Source organism: Hyaena hyaena, unplaced genomic scaffold, assembly GCF_003009895.1.
Source record: "Hyaena hyaena isolate Hyena2069 unplaced genomic scaffold, ASM300989v1 scaffold_590, whole genome shotgun sequence".
In the NCBI taxonomy this organism is placed as follows: domain Eukaryota; kingdom Metazoa; phylum Chordata; class Mammalia; order Carnivora; family Hyaenidae; genus Hyaena; species Hyaena hyaena.
Window position 1 is genome coordinate 1,244,610 of NW_024081221.1, and position 19,832 is coordinate 1,264,441.

The following is a 19,832-nucleotide window of genomic DNA, read 5'->3' on the forward strand; positions in this document are numbered from 1 at the left end:
CCTTCAATTCTAATGTGATGCCTTTTAGTCTCCTACCTGTGCTCTGAGGAACATTCCTTTCTGCCTCTTCCAAGACTAGAAACTTGCTTCACTGTTGTGCCAGTACTTCCTTTCTTGCCAATATTCTGACTCCCTCCCTAGAACTCATAAATAGGCTTCACACTCTCACAACTAAAACATCCTCTAGCCCTTTCTTAGTTCATGTCCCTCTTGCTAATATCCTATCTCTATCTTTTTATAATAAAATTCTTCCATAGGCCAGTCTCTGCTGTCTTTGCCTTTCTGTCAAACACACTCACATGCGCGGGCACGCGCGCGCGTCTGCGCACACACACACACACACACACACCTTTACTCCCCTTCCCTTCCTCTCTCTCTCAACTTCCTTAGTTCTGTTCACCTGGGAAAATGTCTGAAGTCAGGCTACTTCCTCCAATGTGACACTGAAACAACTTTCTAATTGTACATCCTTATTGCCATCCTCTTAATCTGTCATTTGCAATAAATCTCAGGCCACTTTTTTTTTTTTTTTTTTTGAGAATCTTCTCTCTCCTTGGTCTCCTCCCAGGTTTCTCTGTTTATTCCTTAAACGTAAACTCTTAACTTTTCTAAGATCTGGTCTTAGCCTTCTCTTTCTGAGTTCCAACGCCACCTTTGTTAACAACTCTGAAAATCTGTCTCCCCAGTCCAGATCTTTCTCCTGGGCCCCAGGTTCACATTTTTGATGATCTCTGCAGATCTTATTCTGCATGCTCCACAGGCACCCAACATGGACTGCATTCATGATGCTGCTTCTCTAGATTGCCTTCCTTCGGGATATAGTCCCACCAACCAGCCAGGCACCTGACAAGAAGCCTGGAATGCAGCTGTAGCTCTAGTCTTACTTTATCTTCCATACTTGTTGGTATTGTCTTATTTGGTCTGTTCTTATCATCGCCCTATCCATGCTGTCCACTCTTTTCTCCTCATCCATTAAGACTGAGATATGATCATTTCTTTTCTACATTAATTAGCGGTCTCAAGGGGCGCCTGGGTGGCTTAGTCGGTTAAGCGTCCGACTTTCGCTTAGGTCATGATCTCGCGGTTCGTGGGTTCGAGCCCCGCGTCGGGCTCTGTGCTGACTGCCGGCTGGGAGCCTGGAGCCTGTTTCAGAGTATGTGACTCCCTCTCTCTCTGACCCTCCCCTGCTCACGCTGTCTCTCTCTCTCTCCTAGAAATAAATAAAACATTAAAAAAATAATAATTGGTCTCAAAACCCTTGTCCTGTCTCTCTTTTCCACATCCTCTCCAGTTTACTCATTACTTGCTGATAGTGTCAGTTCATTTATTATTTTACTCATAAAATAACATCATCAGTGATTTCTCCTATATATAATTCCATTTTGACTGAATTTTCTTTAAAAACCTGTCTACAACACAGTGACATATATCTTAACTTGGTGTAAATCCCCCATGACAGTACATTAGGAAAAATAATATAAACACTTGAGTTTATCTATATTTTCTCCTATAGGATCCTCCTAACAGGATATGGAATTCCTCCTATTAGAATTCAAGCAAAATTCTGCAAACTGCTTGATCATATTGTACACATTATTAAATGAAATAGCTTATTCATAATCGATGCTCTTAAAACATGTGGACTTTTCAAACTTTCAAAAACAACTTGAGACCAAGACTAGTGTTAGTTTAGCTTCTCCACCAACAGGAAAATTAAGTTGATTTCCTGAAATCAGACCTAATTATTTGTGAGTGCCCTTGACTAAGCCATATATACAGACATGGTTATATTGGTCAATATTATAGTTTATTTGTTTATAAAATAAAATTAATATTCTGTCACTGTGATGGTAAGAAAACCTAAAATTCCTGATAAAATCCTATAAAACAACCAATATTAGTGTTGCTTAGTGAAGTTGCTGTATAAGCATCATATATTGCTAACAACAGACTTCTGTTGTAAGATGCTTCTACCTTATGAAAGAGGTAAAAAAACACACACACACACACACACACACACACACACTTCAGGCTGATCTAGAAGAAATATTCTGGACCTAGAAGTCAGGAAGCTTGGCTTGTATTGTCAATGCTGAAGCTAAATATTTCCTTGGCTCTAAAGTTTGTTTGTTTTTTTCTATTTTATTATTTCAGAGATTGGGATGCATTTATTTAGTGTGTTGTGGCCTTTTTAAATAGACTTTAAAAATTTATAGTGTATCTCACAGTGAATGACATCTTAGAAATGAAATCTGATAGCTGCCTGACATTAGGTGAATCGCCTCTTTCTTAAGATTTCTGTCCCTTCATTTGCAAAGTAAAGGATTATTGTTAGACTATTCTTCCTTTTTATAAAAATATATGATGATAAGGAAGATCCTGAAACATGCACTGGACAATGGCAGGATGGAGAGCATGATCCTAATGTAGAGGAGATTTTAAACAGAATAAAATCCTGCAGTCCACCCTCTTAGAAAGCTGCAGGTGATCAGGGGAGGCACACAGCCCAAGTTTAAGGTGCTCCTAACAGTCCTCAGCAGCCTTAACTGCAGATAAAGAGCATCAGTGTAGATATGTGCTGAGAGACCTGGCAAAGAAGCTTTGTCACCTGGGAAGAGTCCATTAAGGTGAGAAGCCTAAGAAACCAGGCACCTTGACAGCAGTGGCTGTGGAGCCAGCAGGCAGGAGCAGACTCCACACGGCCACGCAGGAGAAACTTGGACCTGTACTTCTGGAAAAAGCCAAGTCTGAACAATGGGCCAATGCAGATGATGATCAGCCTTTATCCAGAGAAGATATGTGCTCAGATTTGAAGAGCTTGTCCGTAACATATGCAAGGTTCGGTGTAATGAGTTTATGAGACAAATGTTTGGAAATCAGAAACCAAATTCCAGTGGCGCCCTGGCTAGTCACCCTCCGTTTAGCTCACATTTCCAGGATGCTGTCTGAACTCTGTTCTCTCCTCTTAAAGATCTACTCCAAGGCTGAAAGAGATCGACACTGTCACATGTGCTTGCCCAGCGTCACAGAGCAGCCCTGGACTCCGGGTGTTGGCCGCTTACATACCCCTCACTCCTGTTCTGTGTCATTTCTCTGTGAAATGAGCCCCTGCTCGGAGGTGGGACCACTGGATTCCTCCAAGGCAGGCTGCTGAGATGATAGGCAGGCTTTTGTTTTTAGGTTTAAGATTTATAAAAAGATCGGAGAATACATCTAACAAGCATCTGCATGCCCGCCACCAGGACACGACTCAGGTTTCCATTTGTTCACTCATTCTTGCTTCAGATAAAGTTACAGTCCTTGTTCTTTGTCCTCCTCCCCGCCTTCCTCCAGAAGTAATGACTGCCCTTAATGGGGCGTGTATTCTGCCAGTAAAGTTTGGGGCTGCTCACATCCCACTTTTAGAGAAAGAAGGTATGTCAGGGTCTAATCTTTTCCTATTTTAAAACAATGACATTAAAACCTAAAGGAATGGAATAATTAACCCAGAGTCCCCTCTCTCTTCTCTCCCTCCAACGCATTCTGAATTCATCCAAGGACTACTATTTGCTGTGTGCTGTCATGCCTCAAAGATTTTTAAAAAGAAGACAAACAGGAGGGAAAAAAAGGAAAGAGAAGAAAATGTGGCCTGGTTCCAATTCTCTTATCAGGGAGGTGATAGTTACACATGTGAAACAGGAAATGATAGAAAATAACGTAGAATTAAAGGTGAACTCCTAGATGATCAGGGCCAAGGTGGGGAGCGCTTGAAGGTACTATGCACCACCTGGAAGGGGGAGCATTAGTACTGACTGGGTTATTGGGAAAGGCTTTGACGCTGGGGACCATCTCTTCCCGGGCCCTGCTAAGAGGGCAGACTTTGAGAGCCTGAGGCAGAAGGAAGGGGAAGAAATGAAAGGTCACAGCAAGGTAGAGAAGTGGCAGGTGAGGCTGCCGCTGTGTGTGCAGGAGACAGTGCGGCAGGGCTGGGTTGAGCACTTGGAGAACTTTTCACCTTTCAAACTAGCAATGACATCTTTGTTCAGCCATAATAGCTAGTAAATGGTGATCATTTAAGAGAAACACTCACTGGTGAGAATGCAAATTGTTAAGACTCTTCTGGAGAAAACCCTGTCTCAGAAGCCACAAATTTGTGTGTTCTTTGATCCAGCAATCAGCCATGTGGTTTCCAACAGAAAAAATAGCAAATAAATTAGATGTTTAAAAAAGGGCATTGTCATTATATATTTAAATGTGGTAATGTAATTAAATGGTATTTTAGAGCCATGGTAAAATATATGGAACCATAAACATAGAAAACCTGTTAACACTCCAGTATTTTTTTTTTGTTGTTAAAATAAATGCACATAGAAAAAAGACTGAGGTAAAAATACACCTGAATATCATCAATGGTTATTTCTGAGAGGTGGAATCCCTTGTGATTTTTATTTTCTTCTTGTTGCTTGTCCAGATTTTCTAAATTCTCCTCAATGACAGTGTTTGTTTTTGTAATAAGAAAATTATAAAAATGACAAACCATAATAATTATGCCTTTGTTTAAATAGTCTAAAATCTCATGGTACCAAAAGGTAAAATAATTCTCACTGATGAAAAATATTAATTCTACATGTTCTAGAACCTGAGGTATAATGTACTAGCAGTCAAAATTCCCAAATGATGCTGTGATTGTGAACGAAAACACACACTCATGCACTTACAAGAGGTAAAGAGTGACTTATGAAGCCTAAGGCTTGAACATGGTAATCATTTAAAGGCCGAGTTAGTTCCTTTAAGAAAACTGCTGTCCAGTGCACTTCTTCAAAGGAAACTTCTCCCCTGACAGAGAGTATATCTGAAGTGTAGCCTAATGTCTGTTGCCTTTTTTATGTTTGATAAACTACTCCTTAGTCAAGCTTTTAAGTTATTTTTTTCCTTAACAAAGTAAGTGCAAGCAAGCAGAACAAAACCAAAACATAGGATTTCTTTCTTGGAACCAGCATTTCTCAAATTTTATCACCAGCTTACCAATGATTTGGGGGAAATTCTTTATTTGTTTGGAACTTCAGATTCCCCTATAGAAAATGAAGTATTCATAGAATTTTCCTTTAGCCTTAAAATTCTGTGGTTCAATGATGATAACAAAATTTCACATTCAGATTGATATATTGTACACACAAGACCATTCTCAAAGAAAGAGAAAGGCCAAGGGGCCCATTGTTTTACCTCCATTTGTCCCAAAAGTTGTATTTTGGGGCTAGTGAAATACAATTATGTTTGAATTGAGTGCCCTTTATATTGGTCTGGTGATTAGACCAGTCCCAGTGGAAATGTTTGCTTTGATTTACCTGATAGTACTTTAATCATTGTAAAAATATACACCATGAGTAATAGAACCAATTAGCCTTTCCCTGTGTGTGTGTGCATCCATGAGAGAGTGTGTGTGTGTCTACAGCCTAGATAGCAGAAAGCAGCTAATGGTAACAGCTGGCTCTGGTCCCAGGATGATAGGAAACAGAAGTAAGAAAGCATCAAAAATGAGTTTACTTAGTTCACAGATTTGCCTATTTAAATAAAGAAACAAAAAGAGGGCCTTGCACAGATCAATGACCATACCGTGCTAAGACCAAGGTAAATGATTGACTCGATTCCCTGTAGCTGGGGTCCAAGGGAAAAGAAGTAAAAGACCTTAAGTGGTCCCATAAAAGACTGACATCACTTTTTTTTTTTTGAAACAAAATACCTTTTTTCCCTTGTCTCATTACATATCATAAATTCAGACAGAACTTGGAAACTTGAGTCCAGAAAACTTGCTTTTGAAGTTATATTCCTTTGTCCCTTCACTAACAAACATTCCTAGCACTTCTCAGAAGCTGAGCGTCCTGCAGCATTGGGCGTTTGCTGGAGTCCAGATAATAGGATGAGATGCAAAGCGAGGTTTTCATTTCAGCTGCATGATTGTCCTCCTCCACCCCAGTTCCCATTCACAAAATCAGTTGAGGGTTTGTTGAAGATATTTTGGAATATATTGTTAATTTCTCTAGCCTTAAGAAATGGAGAAGTCCATTGAAAAAACAAGATCGAAGAAACTAGTGGTTATTTCCCCCTCCTCGTGCCAGTGAGGATGAAAAGAATGGAGATAAACTCCACCAAGCATACCTTTCATGGTCTGAATGTGGATCTCTCTGGAAGGTCGAGCACAAGGACATCTGTGCCTGGCAGGGGGGGACGTCCATAACTTAGGTACTCCGGGATACATGACACAGAGGAGGAACATCATTCCATGAGCTTTTATTGAAATAATATTGGAGAGTTGGGGAGAAGAAACAATGCTGAATTTTTTTCTTAAATGTTCCCCAGAACAAACTAGAAACAAACATGTGAATTTTTTGTGTGTAGGTCATTGTCTCTGAAGCCCAGGACAAAGAGAAAGAGCCTAACTGGGCTGATGGACTGATTACCACTCCTTCACCCGAGGCTGCTACCATCCAGGAGCCATTGCTCAGCCTCCCTGAGGATGGGGAAGAGGGTCTGGAAACAAGAATTCCAAGTCCCATTTTGAACCTACAGCCAGAAAAGTTGGGGCACAAAGGTAAGAGATATCTGCCAATCAGCTGCTACGTCTACAGTGTCAAGGCACAGAAAGGGTGGTTCTCTTAACTCTCATTCAGAAAGAAGGGCGGAAATGGTGGGGGAAAGGGAGAGAGGCAAACCATGAGAGACTCTTGAATGCTGACAAAAACTGAGGACTGATGAATGTGGGGGGGAGGGGGGGATGGGCATGAAGGAGGGCACTTTGGGGATGAGCACTGAGTGTTATGTAGAAACTAATTTGACAATAAACTATTTGTAAAAAAAAAAAAAAAAAAGAAAGGACATGCATTGACTCAGGGAGGACAAAAGACGCTTTTCATTTTTTCACAGGTAGAACTAGAAAAGGCACTGGCCATGGGACAAAGTTGGCCAATAAAAAAATTTAAAGCTCTTGTAATGTTTATTGGGTTTTTCTTTAGAGATTTAGTTTTTTTTTAATGTTTTCTTATTTGTTTTTGAGAGAGAGAGAGCACAAGCAGGGGAGGGGCAGAGAGAGAGAGAGACAGGGAGACAGAGAATCCAAAGCAGGCTCGAGCTGTGAGTACAGAAGCAGGGTTCAAACTCACAAGCTATGAGCCAAAGTCAAACATTTAACCAGCTGAGTCACACAGGCACCCCATGTTTATTGTTGTTGTTTTTTTTTGTTTTTTTTTGTTTTTTTTTTTTAATTTAAATGCCTTTACAACAGTACCTGGTTGGCTCAGTCAGTTAAGCATCCGACTCTTGGTTTCAGGTCAGGTCATGATTTCACAGTCCATGGGTGTGAGCCCTGCGTCAGGCTCTGCATTGACAGTATGGAGCCTGCTTGGGACTTCTCTCTCTCCCTCTCTGCTTCTTCCTGGCTTGCTTGCTCGCTTGCTCTCTCTCTCTCTCTCTCTCTCTCTCTCTCTCAAATAAATAAACAAACATCTATAAATAAATAAATTTAAATGCCTTTGCAGATGATAGTGGTCTCATTTTGCCATAGACCTACCACTCTCTAGTCTTATATGTGGCCTTGACACATCGAATTTTTGAGTCCTAGATTATAGAAGAGGAAAAAGCCAGAACCTAGATTCCAACTCATCAACATATTTTCTGTGGAGTTACTATCCATAGAAATTAATCATTATATACATCATTTCTGAAGAACATGGAACAGAGACAACATGTTTGCCCAAAAGAAGCTTAGATTGGTTTGACAAGTTACACAGTATATATTACTTAGTTACTGTTGTTAACAGTGGAGATAGTGAAAGTCTACTCCTTTCTGTTTGGTCTAAGGAGCCTTCATAGGGGAAGTAGATTTGGAGGTTAGTTTTAGAAAATAAAGGAATAGAGACATACTCTACATCTGGGGAAATGATTATGGGAGATGGAGAGAGGGCTGGTTTTACTATTGAGAAATGAAGCTTAGGGCAGACAGATGTCTCACAGAACACAAGTCTCAGGTAGTAAGTACCTGGTTGGTTTTTATGGCTTTTCTCACCTTGGAATCACTTCCTCAGTAAGGAATACTAATCAAGACACTAAGGAGTACCATGAAATCAGAAGGACTTAATGAATGGCTTTACTATTGTACTATTTCTCTTTACAGTGGAAGTGTTTCTGAGACTCGTTTGTAAATAGACATTAAAAGTTCATGATTTTATTGTCTTACAAGAACTGCTCTTTTTATTTTAAAAACTTTTAAAATATTGATTTGTTTTTGAGAGACAGAGAGTGATAGGGAGGCATAGAGAGAGAGGGAGACAGAGGATCTGAAGTAGACTCTGTGCTGACAGTAGACAGCCCAAAGCAAGGCTTGAACTCATGAACCATAAGATCATGACCTGAGCTGAAGTCGAATGCTTAACCCACTGAGCCACCCAGGTACCCCAAGAACTACTCTTTTTGAAAGAAATATGTGATATAAAGAGAGCCCTTCATTTTATTAATTTATTTTTTGGTAACTTATTTTATTTCCATTTAAAGTTTATTTATTTATTTTGAGAGAGAGGTAGAAAGAGTACATGTGTGTGCAAGAGGAGGGGAGGGGCAGAGAGAGAGGGAAAGAGAGAATCCCAAGCAGGCTCTGTGCTGGCACTCTATCCCACAATCCATGAGATCATCACCTGAGCCTGAACCAAGAGGCAGGCACTTAACTGACCGAACCACCCAGGCACCCTAAGGATTTTCCTTTTCTAGTGGGCACAAGTACATAGAATCACAGTGGTGCTTTCCATGAACAGACTGAAGGGAATGTGTACAGAAGGCTGAGATCCTCTTTATTCCAAATGTTAAACTGATTTTAGATCAAGTCCAAAGTAAATGAAGATGTCCTATTTTTCTCTGGCCAACTAATCCCTGCAAGAGTGTTAGCCAATGAAAGCTCAGAGGGCTATGTTTTCAGGGAAATATATTTTTTTAATGAGATTGCATGAAGATAAAAAACTCTTATGTTTTCCAAGGAGTAGGTAATGGTGGAGTTTCAGGTGCCGGAGGAAATATTTTAGGTATTAGGGAACGTAACTTTAATTTGGAACCACATTTTCTTCCTTGGTGTGTTTGTGTGCATGGAGGATAAACTTTGTAAAGCTTTCCCTTTTCATCTTTTCAGGGAAAGAAAAGCCTATAATAACATGGAATCCTTTTCTGACTCTAGATCCTAGATGCTTGGAACCGCTAAAGCCAGGAAACTGTGGCGAATATGTAGTTCGATGGTATTATGACAAACAGGTCAACTCCTGCGCCCGCTTTTGGTTCAGCGGCTGTAATGGCTCAGGAAATAGATTCAACAGTGAAAATGAGTGTCAAGAAACCTGCATTCAAGGATGAGTAAGTGAGTCAACCTCTAATGAGTCAGGTCTGCACACCTAGGAGGAACCTCTATAATTTCAACACATCCACCCAATACAAATACATATGTACATATCTGAGTACATACTGAGTACTTAAAATTCACAAGCATAGGTGAGTCCTTACAACCACCCCTAGGATATAGGTATTAACTACTTTTATAGGCGAAGGAGCTAAGGCTCTGAAAAGTTCAGGGACTCCTGGACAGTTATCCAGCTAAAAAGTAGCAGATCTGGGGATCTGAGTCAGGGATGTGTAATCTCAAGGCACAGGCCCTCACTACATCACAGCCAGCAATGTGGTTCTGATTGACATGAATTCTTATTCTATGAATTATGTCGGGTTAAACTCCTGGCCCGACCTCCCAACTCCTCTCCCCCAGCTCCCACTGAGTACATCTCACTGGCCTCAGTCCCCAACCCCCTTACAGCCCTGTCTATAGCAAAAGGGAGGTGGTAGGGAAGGATTTGAGTTTGGGAATTAGAAGGGATGGGAGTGTGTCTGTATGGAATAGCAGGTGGTGAGATAAGAAAGACATTCTGCTTGGAGGGAACCCAACAGGATGATGATTCTGGGAAATGAGAGACACTGGGATAGGAGTGAGGAGGTTGGTCAGATTATTTTCTTAAATTTTTTTAATGTTTTATTTATTTCTGAGAGAGAAAGAGAGAGACAGCGTGAGCAGGGGAGGGACAGAGAAAGAGGGAGACACAGAATCTGAAACAGGCTCCGGGCTCTGAGCTAGCTGTCAGCACAGAGCCTGACATGGGGCTCTAACCCACGAACCGTGAGATCATGACCTGAGCCAAAGTCAGATGCTTAACCTACTGAGCCACCCAGGTGCCCCGGAGGTTGGTTAGATTTTTGCCTCGCTAGCCCTGAAGGTGATTGAGAAACCAATCTGAATGAAAATTACTAAAGTCAGGGCACCTGGGTGGCTCAGTCTGTTAAGCATCTGACTCTGGCTCAGACATGATCTGGCCGTTTGTGAGTTTGAGCCCCACATCAGGCTATGTGCCTACAGCTCAGAGCCTGGAGCCTGCTTCAGATCCTGTGTCTCCCCCTCTTTCTACCCCTCCCCCACTTGTACTCTGTCTCTCAACAGTGAATAAACCTTAAAAAATATTTTTAAAAAAGGAAATTACTTAAATTTATTAACAACTGTCACTTCTCACACCTCTAACATCTTTGGTAACAAAGGTAGAAAACAAAACTATTTAAGACAAAATCTGTAATTTAAACAAAGAAATTCTTTTCGCCCTTCCTTTAAAATATGTAAGTGAGACTTTCCGTTTTGGGGGGCAGAATGAGAAAGCACTTGATAGCCAGGGACTCGCTGAAGCCCATAACTGCTCCTGAACAGGGTATTTTAAAGACAAGACTCACTCTGAAAACTGAGTCACCAAATTGAAATATGACCCAAGAGGGTAACAGAGAATTGGCTCTGTCACTTTTGTAATAATTTTGGGACACCAGCCTGGGAAGATCATTAGTTCTGAGCTGTGCTCAGACAGCATTTATATATGTCATCTTACAACACACTTTTTTCTCTTCTATCAGGCCTGTGACCCTCATTCGAGTTTGGAGGTACAAAACAGAGCACTCAAGGAAGAGGAAGCTGAAAGAATAGCCATCTTAACAAAAACAATTTTGTGCGATTTAATTAAATTTTTGTTATGTAATAGTTGATACCACAAAAGAACATATGCTATATACTTGTAAGTTACCAAACACTATAATAAGATGAACAACAATGAACATATCATACAGACCATGAACCAAACCTAATCAATTCTGTTGAAGCTTCCCGTGTCCTTCTTGCAATCCCAGCCCCTTGTTCCCTGCCAGGGATAACCCATCTTGAATTTTGTGTTTACCACTTCACTTTGCTATTGGGTTTTTATATGTAATTTTACATGTAAAATCATGTATCTCTGTAGCTCTCCACAGTACATAGCCTTGCTTATTTTAGAGCTTTATAGAAATAAGATCATGTTCTAGTTTTCTGCAACTTGCCCTTTTCATTCCATATTATAATTAATCTATATGTGTTACCATATCTAAATGTATTCCTAAGTAACTTATTATTTAGGTTTTTTGAGCTTTAGAACATTTGTTTCATAATATGTAATTCTTTGCAACTTGGTGTGTCAATACATTATAATCCATACATGTCCATTTACATTCAAAGTGGCATCATGTCTGTATGCATATATCACAAAATATGTTTAACCATTGCCTTGTCTATGATTAAACTGTTTCCATTTAATTTTTTCCCCCTGTTCCATCAGTGTTGCTACAAATGAGCTTATGCAGTTTTGGGTGTATAGGCACCCAAAAATATATTTTCTAGGATATAATCCTTAAGGCTCAATTGTTGAGTTTCAGGACATATAAGTATTCAAAAATAGTATATTATACCAATTTCCCCCAAAGTGTTTTGAATCAATTCATTATAAATTCTCACCAGCTGTGTATAAAAGTTTTTCCTGTTTGATAATCTTGTCAACACACAGTGTTGTCAGACTTCTCCATTTTGCTAATAATAGGTGTAAAATGGTATCTTGTTTTAATTTGACTTTCTCTGGTAGCATCTAACCTTGTTTGTTTACCATCTGGGCTGAGCCTTCCGTGAAATGTCTGTTGATATTTGGAGATTTTTCTATTGGATTGTTTGTCTTTTCTTTCCTTATTGAATTTCTGGAGTTCCTTGTAGATTCTGATATTGAATTCTTTGTGTATGATTTGTGTCCTCGTATCTTTCTAAAAGCATTCATTATCATTTTACATAAACTAATATCTTTGAAAAAAATTCTTCATTTAAACGAATTCACTTAAAGTCACACCGGACTCTGAAAGTTTGTAAATTTTAAACCCAGCTTTAATCAGGCTCTTACAATTGCCAACAATCCTTAGAGTCTTCTAGTCCTATGTCTCCTCCTTATACCCTTTTGACAAATACTCCAAGTGACTAGGTCATCTTGGGGTGAACATCTCTGGTAGGACAACTATCTCCTCCTGAGGCAGCCCATTCTTTAGATAACACTGACTCTCACAGATGCAACTTGACCTGATGTCTCCTGTGACTTCCTTTGCAACAGCTCCTGCTCTGACCTTGTGGAGCCTTTCAGAATGGTTGCGTTCTTGGTTTAAAAGGGTTGATATGGGCTCCATCACGCAATGGATAGCGCATTGGACTTCTAAAAAGGTTGATATGTCCTCCTTCATTCTGGGTGCTTTGGTGGCTTCCCCTATTTCCATGGCTCTTTTGTCATTGTGACAAGCTGAGCATGTCCTCGAGCTTAGGACAATGTTCTTGGTGACTGCTGTATGAGCGAAGTGTGAACTAGCACGTCCCCATTCTAAATATGAGATTGCTATAAAAAACCTAAGATGGCTGCCATGTCAATAGAAGACACAGGAAAATTTCCTTCTGTCTTGGAAGCAAAAAGAAACAGGAATTATGCAGAGGAATTCTAAATAGTAAGTAGGACTATGGATTGCAAAGACAGCAAAATTAAAGATGTCTTTCCCCATTTCTCTCTAAAATTGACCAGAGGCTTGTTTTATTTTTACCATCCTTCACATTTGCCCTTAAGCTCCATACTCATGATTTGACGACATTATTTTTAAGAACTGATGGAATTGTCCCGTTATTTGCTCCTTAGCATATTAGTTGGTGCTACCTTAAATTTATCACTTGACTGTTTTCCCTCCCTTAACGCTGTAAGGAAGAATGCTCTAGTTTTGCAATATCTGCAACTTGGTTGGGGGTTTTCTCAAAGTGATTCTATTATGAATAAATCCCTGCTTGGCCTTGTTTCCAATTGTCTAAAACATTGAAACATTGAAACACTCTCCTCCTTAAAATGCTTTAGGGGTACTCCATCTTTTTCAAGACACACAGGGTAAATCTTTCAGCATAGTATTCGAGGCCTTTCAGGACCTTTCTGCTAGTTACATTTCTAGTGTATTTCCCTCTGGGTCTTTATACATGTTCTTCAATTTCAGCTACACTTAAACATTTTCTACTTTATGAACACACCATTTATTTCCCTTTGGTGTTTTCCCTTCCTCACTGCCTCCCTGATGGCTTCCCTCTCTCCCTTCTTCACTTAGCATTATGGAATGTGTTCTGTATCAGAAGATAAAGAGCTACCTTAGGTTTAAGTGCTTCACAGCTGCTCATTTTGTTTAATCAATTCACCTTTGCTGAGCCTTTAAATGTTCCCAATCTTTTGCGATGATGACCCAAATTTCATTGAATATCCTTGTATACATTTGTGTTTGTGTAAATATGTTCATAGGACAAAACAGAATATATAGAATCTACATATTCTATAGAACCTATATAATTTTGCCCTATGAATATATTCTATAGAATATAGATTCTATATACAGATTCTAGAACTTAATAAAGTGAGCACATCACTTTATTGCCCTATGTAGGGCAAATTTATAAGGAAAACTGTAAAGACACAGAGAATGTACTTTTCAAAATCACTTTATTAAGTTCTTTTTTTAAATTCCAGTATAGTTCACATAACAGTGTTATATTAGTTTCAGGTGTGCAATGTAGTGATTTAACAGAGGAACGCCCTTTTGATAGGTATGTCAAAGCACCTTGCTTAAAGACTGTGCCAATTTACATTCCTCCAACACAGGAGCGTGCCTGTTTTTTCACCTTCTCACCATCATAGAGTGCTATTACTTATTTGATTTTTGCTCATCTGATGGTTAAAAATGTAATCTCACTTTTGATTTCATCTGTATTTCTCTTTCTTTTCGGAGGAAGTGTTGCTCCAACCACAGCTCCCCATGTCCACAGAAGGATGGATAGAGAATGACAGCAAAGGCAGGCAAAGCTCCACATCATTGTCTATACTGGAGTCGAGGGCCAGGGCTGAGCTGCCGCAAGCATGGCTGGACCACGTAACCAAAGGGTCCTGGTTAATCCTAAGCAGTTTCTAACCAAATGATCCCTAGCATATTTTTTAGTGCCTTGGGCAAGTAAGCAGAGAAAGGCATTCATTCATTCATCATTCATTCATTCATTCAACAGTTACATACTGCCTACATGCACCAGGAAACATCTCTGAATTTATGAAGCTTATTTTCCAATGAGGAAGAGATAAGAGTCACATGAATGTCAAATTGAAATTAATCTGTAAAGGTCTGTGATGTGCTCAGTACTATGGAACAGGTAAAGAGGTCCATCGTGCTAGAGCATGTAGTAAATACAGCAAGAGAGAGTAAGCCTTCAATGCTATAGAAGACTGTAATTGTTCACAATTATTCTTTCTTTCTGTACCCACTCCCTGTGGGTAGGGTGTACTTTCCCACATGTTTGACTTTGGGCTTAGCTAATGACTTGCTTTGGCCTATGGAATGTGTGCAGATGTGAGGGATGCCAGGACTGAGCAGAAGCTTTAAATGTGCTGCGTGCTTTGGCCTTGTGCCACTTGCTCTGGACCTTCACCAAGAAAACAGCGTGTCTTCACCTTTGTTCCTGGAAAAAGAAGATGCACAGAACTGAAACGAGCCCAGGCAAGCCCAGTTGGACCAGGCAAAGCTGGCTGAGCCTGGCCCAGCTAGAGCCAGCTGCAGCCCTCATGTCATGTAAACAAGAAATAGACGCCCGTTGTCGTCCGCCACTTAGATGTTGGATTGTTTCTTAGTGAAGTAAAAGTTCACAAATACAAATTTCTCCTCCCAGGCTTGCCTTGGGTGTATGGACGGCTATAGTTGCTGGCCTGGCTGACAGAAGTGAGTCCTCGGAGATGGTCTCTTCCCTCTCTCTTAGTCTCTTCTCTTGTAGGAAAAGGCTCTGACATGTCTACTGTTGCAGCTTCTTGGAAGAAGAGAGAGAGAGAGAGAGAGAGAACTTTGCTTCCAACCAAGGTGAAGTAACAGGGACCAGATTTACCCTCATTCCTAAAACACCCAAAACCAGACAAAATATAGGAAATGACAATTTGCAGAACACGCTAAATCAGTCAAGGAAAAGCAATCCTCCTGAATAAGCAGGAAAGAAAATGAAGTGAGCCCTGCAATGGCCCCAGCCTACTGATTTGAAAGCACTTCCAAGCCATAGTGCAAAGAGGGGGAGCGAAGGCAGAAACTGACAGACTCTCGAGGTTGAGTAAATGAGCTGAGAGTCCAGGAAGACCAAGATGACTAGAATTCTAAGGATGAAGACAGAATGCTGGAAAAGAGGCAAGTTCACAGAGCAAAAACGTGGGTGATCTGTGGAGGGGCCCTCTTAAGTGTTCAGCTAAGTACCGATGCGTGAATGCACATGAGAAAACTCCTCAAAGCTGGAAGCTGAATCAGCTGAAGGACTAGCGGCAACAGGTGCCAGGTGCTAACTGTGGGCCAGACAACAGTGCCCGTCACACCAGCCAGACAGGAAAACCTCATATTCTGGGCCATAAAATAAGTGCCATTAAATTTAAAAGAGCACAGATCATTCGGTGTATGTTCTCTTATTGCAATGGAATTACATTATAAGCCAACAACAAAAATGTATTGAGAAATCTCAGAGTATTTCCAAAGTCTATAAAACCTGTCTCTATCCATGGGCCAAAAAAGAAACCAAAAAGGAAATTACAAACTGTTTAGAATTGAATGAAAATAAATATACAATATATCAAATGGGTGGGCTGCTACTCAAGCAGTGCTTAAGGGGGAATTTATAGCACTAAATGACTACCAGAAAAGAAAAAAAAAAATCTCAAATCAATGACTTAAACATCCACCTTAAGAAACTAGTAAGGAAGAATAAATTAAACCTAAAATAAGTAGAATAAATAGTGAAGACAAGAATGGAAACTAATGAAGCAGAGAGCAGACAATAAATGGGTATAAACTTATTCAATCGTATAATTTAAATAGATGTCGTTTATTGCATATCAGTTATATCTTAAAAAGTTGCTAAATATTTTTAAAGTGTCTTGTCTGGAGAGAGAGGGAGAGAGAGTACATGAACTGACCTTTCTTTAGCCGGAGTGAGAGAGCTCTCCAGAGACTAGAAATTCCTATGTGCTTGGCATTTTAATATACATTGTCCTTGTCTAGAAATAAATGTAGCTACTTTGGTGACATGTGATCAAACAAGTTAATATCCCTTATTCTTAAGGGGAGAAGCCAGGAGTTTGAGAGGAGGGTAGAGATCTTAACCTCTTTTTATACTACTTATCCCATAAATGAGCTGAGTTCCAGCGGCAACTCCAAGTTTTTCTGAACCCCAGCTTTACCCCTGTTGCCCTTGTTCATGGCATCACCATGTTGCCGATCTTGCCCATTTATTTTCCATTCCTTACCTTCCTTTCATATTTCACAAACCGTTGAGTCCTCCCATTTAGACCTCACAAATTTCTCTCAAATTGACCCCCTTTCTCTATGTACTAGCATGGAGTGTTTGACTGTCCTTTTTTTTTTTTTTTTTTTTTTTTTTTTTTAGTTCATAGAATACTTCATAGAATAATCAGAAGTTTTCTAAGATATAAATCAGATTATTTTTAAAGCACTACTTCCCATGACCTACATGATGAGGTCCAGCCTTCTCAGCAGGGTTTAAAATTCCCTTCATAATGCAGCTTTCATGCTGCTCCGTCATTCCCTCCCTGATGCTGCTGCCATTCTGCTTAATAATCCCAAATGTACAAGGAGGGTTTGTTTTTGCTATTGTTGCCTTTATGCTTTCATACTTTCTGTTTCCTCTATCTCTTCTCTGCATGGCAGGCTCCGACAGATTCTATGAGACTTAGTTTAAATATTATATCTCTGATGAAGCCTTCCTCAGCTCAGAAAAAAATGGTCCCCTTTTGTTTGACCCTCAAATAATACTGCCCTGGTGGCATCTACTAACCACACGAGTGAAATGACAACTAACTGTAACCTGGGGCTGTGGACTTGGATTTCTACAGAGGCTTGGGCTGGGCTGTCACAGAAATGCTAGTGTAAAAAGGAAGGAACAGGAAGAAAGAGGGACTGAGTAGTAAGAGGCTGTAGTACTACCTTTCTTGGAACCACTTAGAAACAAAGACTATTTTTAGAAATGTAGCAATAAAAAATAAAGAGCAGCCTTTTCTCTTAGAATAGTCATTACAAGAAACAGGATCTATGTTCTGGGCATTTAGGTGCTTGTACTTTTTAACCCCACCCATCTGACAAAGAAGTACTTTACTTACTAAGAGAGGGACATGTGTCATTCCAGTGGAGACTATAAACAGGCATTTTAAATGGGGCTCGTGCACCAGGGACAAGAAGGTGAGTGGTCACTTCCTTCCATGGGTCAGGGTTGCCAAATGCTAATTGAGAGCCCATGAACATTTTCGTTGGTTGCTGTGACTAGTGCGATTCATTTTAGTAAGTATCCGTCACTATGAGAAAAGCAACACAGTGTACAAAGTGGAAGTCAGGAGGCAAGTTTCTTAATTCAACTCTGTTAAAAAATTTTTCAACTAATTTATCTGGTTTAGTTCATAAAGAAAAACAATTTTAAATACGTTAAAATAATGAAGCTTTGACTCAACTCTATAGGTAATATATATATTTCCAATATCAAAAGGCTCTGGTAAGTGGAGTTTTGGCACAAAGAGGTGGAAAGTTTTTCTGTGATATATCTTTTATCTGCACCTTCCTAGAACTGTTTGTTCCAAATTAATGAATATCTCTCTTCAACCTGTTTTCCAGTACAAATCCTACCCTTCCTCTGGTCATTCTGTTTTGTGTAAAGCTTAACAGGAGTTTCTAAAATGAATGAATTCTCCATTATTTTATTTTGAGAAAAGCTTCCCAAATTACTCCAGGGTATTGAATGATATACTTTGATTTTCTGAACCATAAAATATAAACTAGTCATGAACACATTAAAAGCCTTGAGTAGGTTTCCAGTATTTTCTGTATGCTTTCTTTCATTTCCACTTCTACAATGGGAAATCCGTTTTTTTGTTTTGTTTTGTCTTTGGTTTTTGTCAATTCCAACAACATCATACAGCCTTTAACAGGGAGGGCTTTTTGATTCTCTAGATTCTCATCATTTTAGAAAGAATCTATATCTTCTCGGAAGAGTTCTTTAGTAAATATATGTTCTTTTTTTAAAAAAATCAAAACATATTTTTGAACCTATTGAAAACTAGAGGATTTTGTCCCTGGTAACAGGGCAACTTTAGTTGGACAAATCCTCTTGTTGGGAACAATGGAATTGTTGAAAAGACTAGAAGAAATTTCTTTAAAGCATCAGGCTGCTAAGGGGACACTGAGCGATAACAAGGTTAAAATCTAAGTGGAAACAGGAAAGTAGAGACGTTACGAGAACACTGGGGCTGGTTTTGCCACAACACTTATTTCCGACATGCTGAAAGAAAATATATGTCCATATAGCTGATAGAAACAATCTACAAGATCAAAAATGTACCTAATTTCAATAGGCCAAGAAAATTTTAATGTTTTTATATTTTCTTATTTAATACGTGCCACTTCTTAAGCACCTATCATGTAGTTAAATTTGGTGAGCAAAACACTGGTGATTCTCATGTGGTCATTAAATAGTGTACATCTTCAGTTTCTTAACAGGAGTAAAATTATAAGGTCACCTGGGTTGCTCTGTTGGTTAAGTGCCCGACTTTGGCTCAGGTCATGATCACATGGTTTGTGATTTTGAGCCCCATTTCAGGCTCTGTGCTGACAGCTCGGAGCCTGGACCCTGCTTCAGATTCTGTGTGTGTCTCTCTCTCTCCACCCCTCCCTTGCTCATGCTCATGCTCTGTCTCTCTCTCAAAATTAATAAACATTTAAAAACATTTAAAAAAACAAAATCATAAAAGAAGTAAGAGCTGTATGAAAGAAAATGAATGCATGAGATCTCTAGGAAAGATTATAAAGTGGAAGAGTAGAGCCCCAGGACACACTTCCCAAGTAACAGCAATGTTAGAGGTCTGGAAATTAAGAAGAAGCCTGCTGAGGCTCCCCAGAGGGAGAGGCCTGAGAGTCACAAGTGAGGTGTCTAAGCACCAGGAGACTTACTGGTGATAAACGGCGTTAGGAAAATTGGTAAGATTTACATCAAGTGTCTGCTACATTTAATGACAGGATGGTCATGGAGATCTTGGCAAGAACACCCTAAGAAGAGTGAATGTTTGGGCTGAAACAAGACTGAGGTACGTAAAGGAGAGAATGGGGAGGAAACAAAAACAGGAAATGCAGTATAGTCTTTCAGGTAGTTAGGTGGGAATTCAGAGGAAAAAGACTAGATGGTAGTTGAAAGGTCCACTACTAGAGACTGTATCAGTTAGCTATTACTCTGTAACAAACAACCCTGCAACTGAGTATCTTAAAACAAGGACTTATTATCACTTTTATGTCTTTGGGTAAGTTGAGTGGTTCTTCTGAGCTGGGCCTGCCTGGGCCCACTCATGTATCCAGGTCAGGTGAGGGCTAGC

At 39.8% G+C, this 19,832-nt stretch overlaps 1 protein-coding gene across 1 annotated transcript in view; it reads left to right on the forward strand.

Annotated features, from left to right (window-relative positions):
- The window catches only part of COL28A1 (collagen type XXVIII alpha 1 chain), a 163,941-nt gene extending 152,929 nt beyond the window's left edge, over positions 1 to 11,012 (forward strand). Inside the window, exons 33-35 of the mRNA XM_039256844.1 lie at positions 6,376 to 6,568; positions 9,194 to 9,370; positions 10,948 to 11,012. Coding sequence (XP_039112775.1) covers positions 6,376 to 6,568; positions 9,194 to 9,366 — 366 coding nt within the window. The 3' untranslated portion in view covers positions 9,367 to 9,370; positions 10,948 to 11,012. The remainder of the gene's footprint in view (positions 1 to 6,375; positions 6,569 to 9,193; positions 9,371 to 10,947) is intronic.
- The last annotated feature ends 8,820 nt before the right edge of the window (positions 11,013 to 19,832 follow it).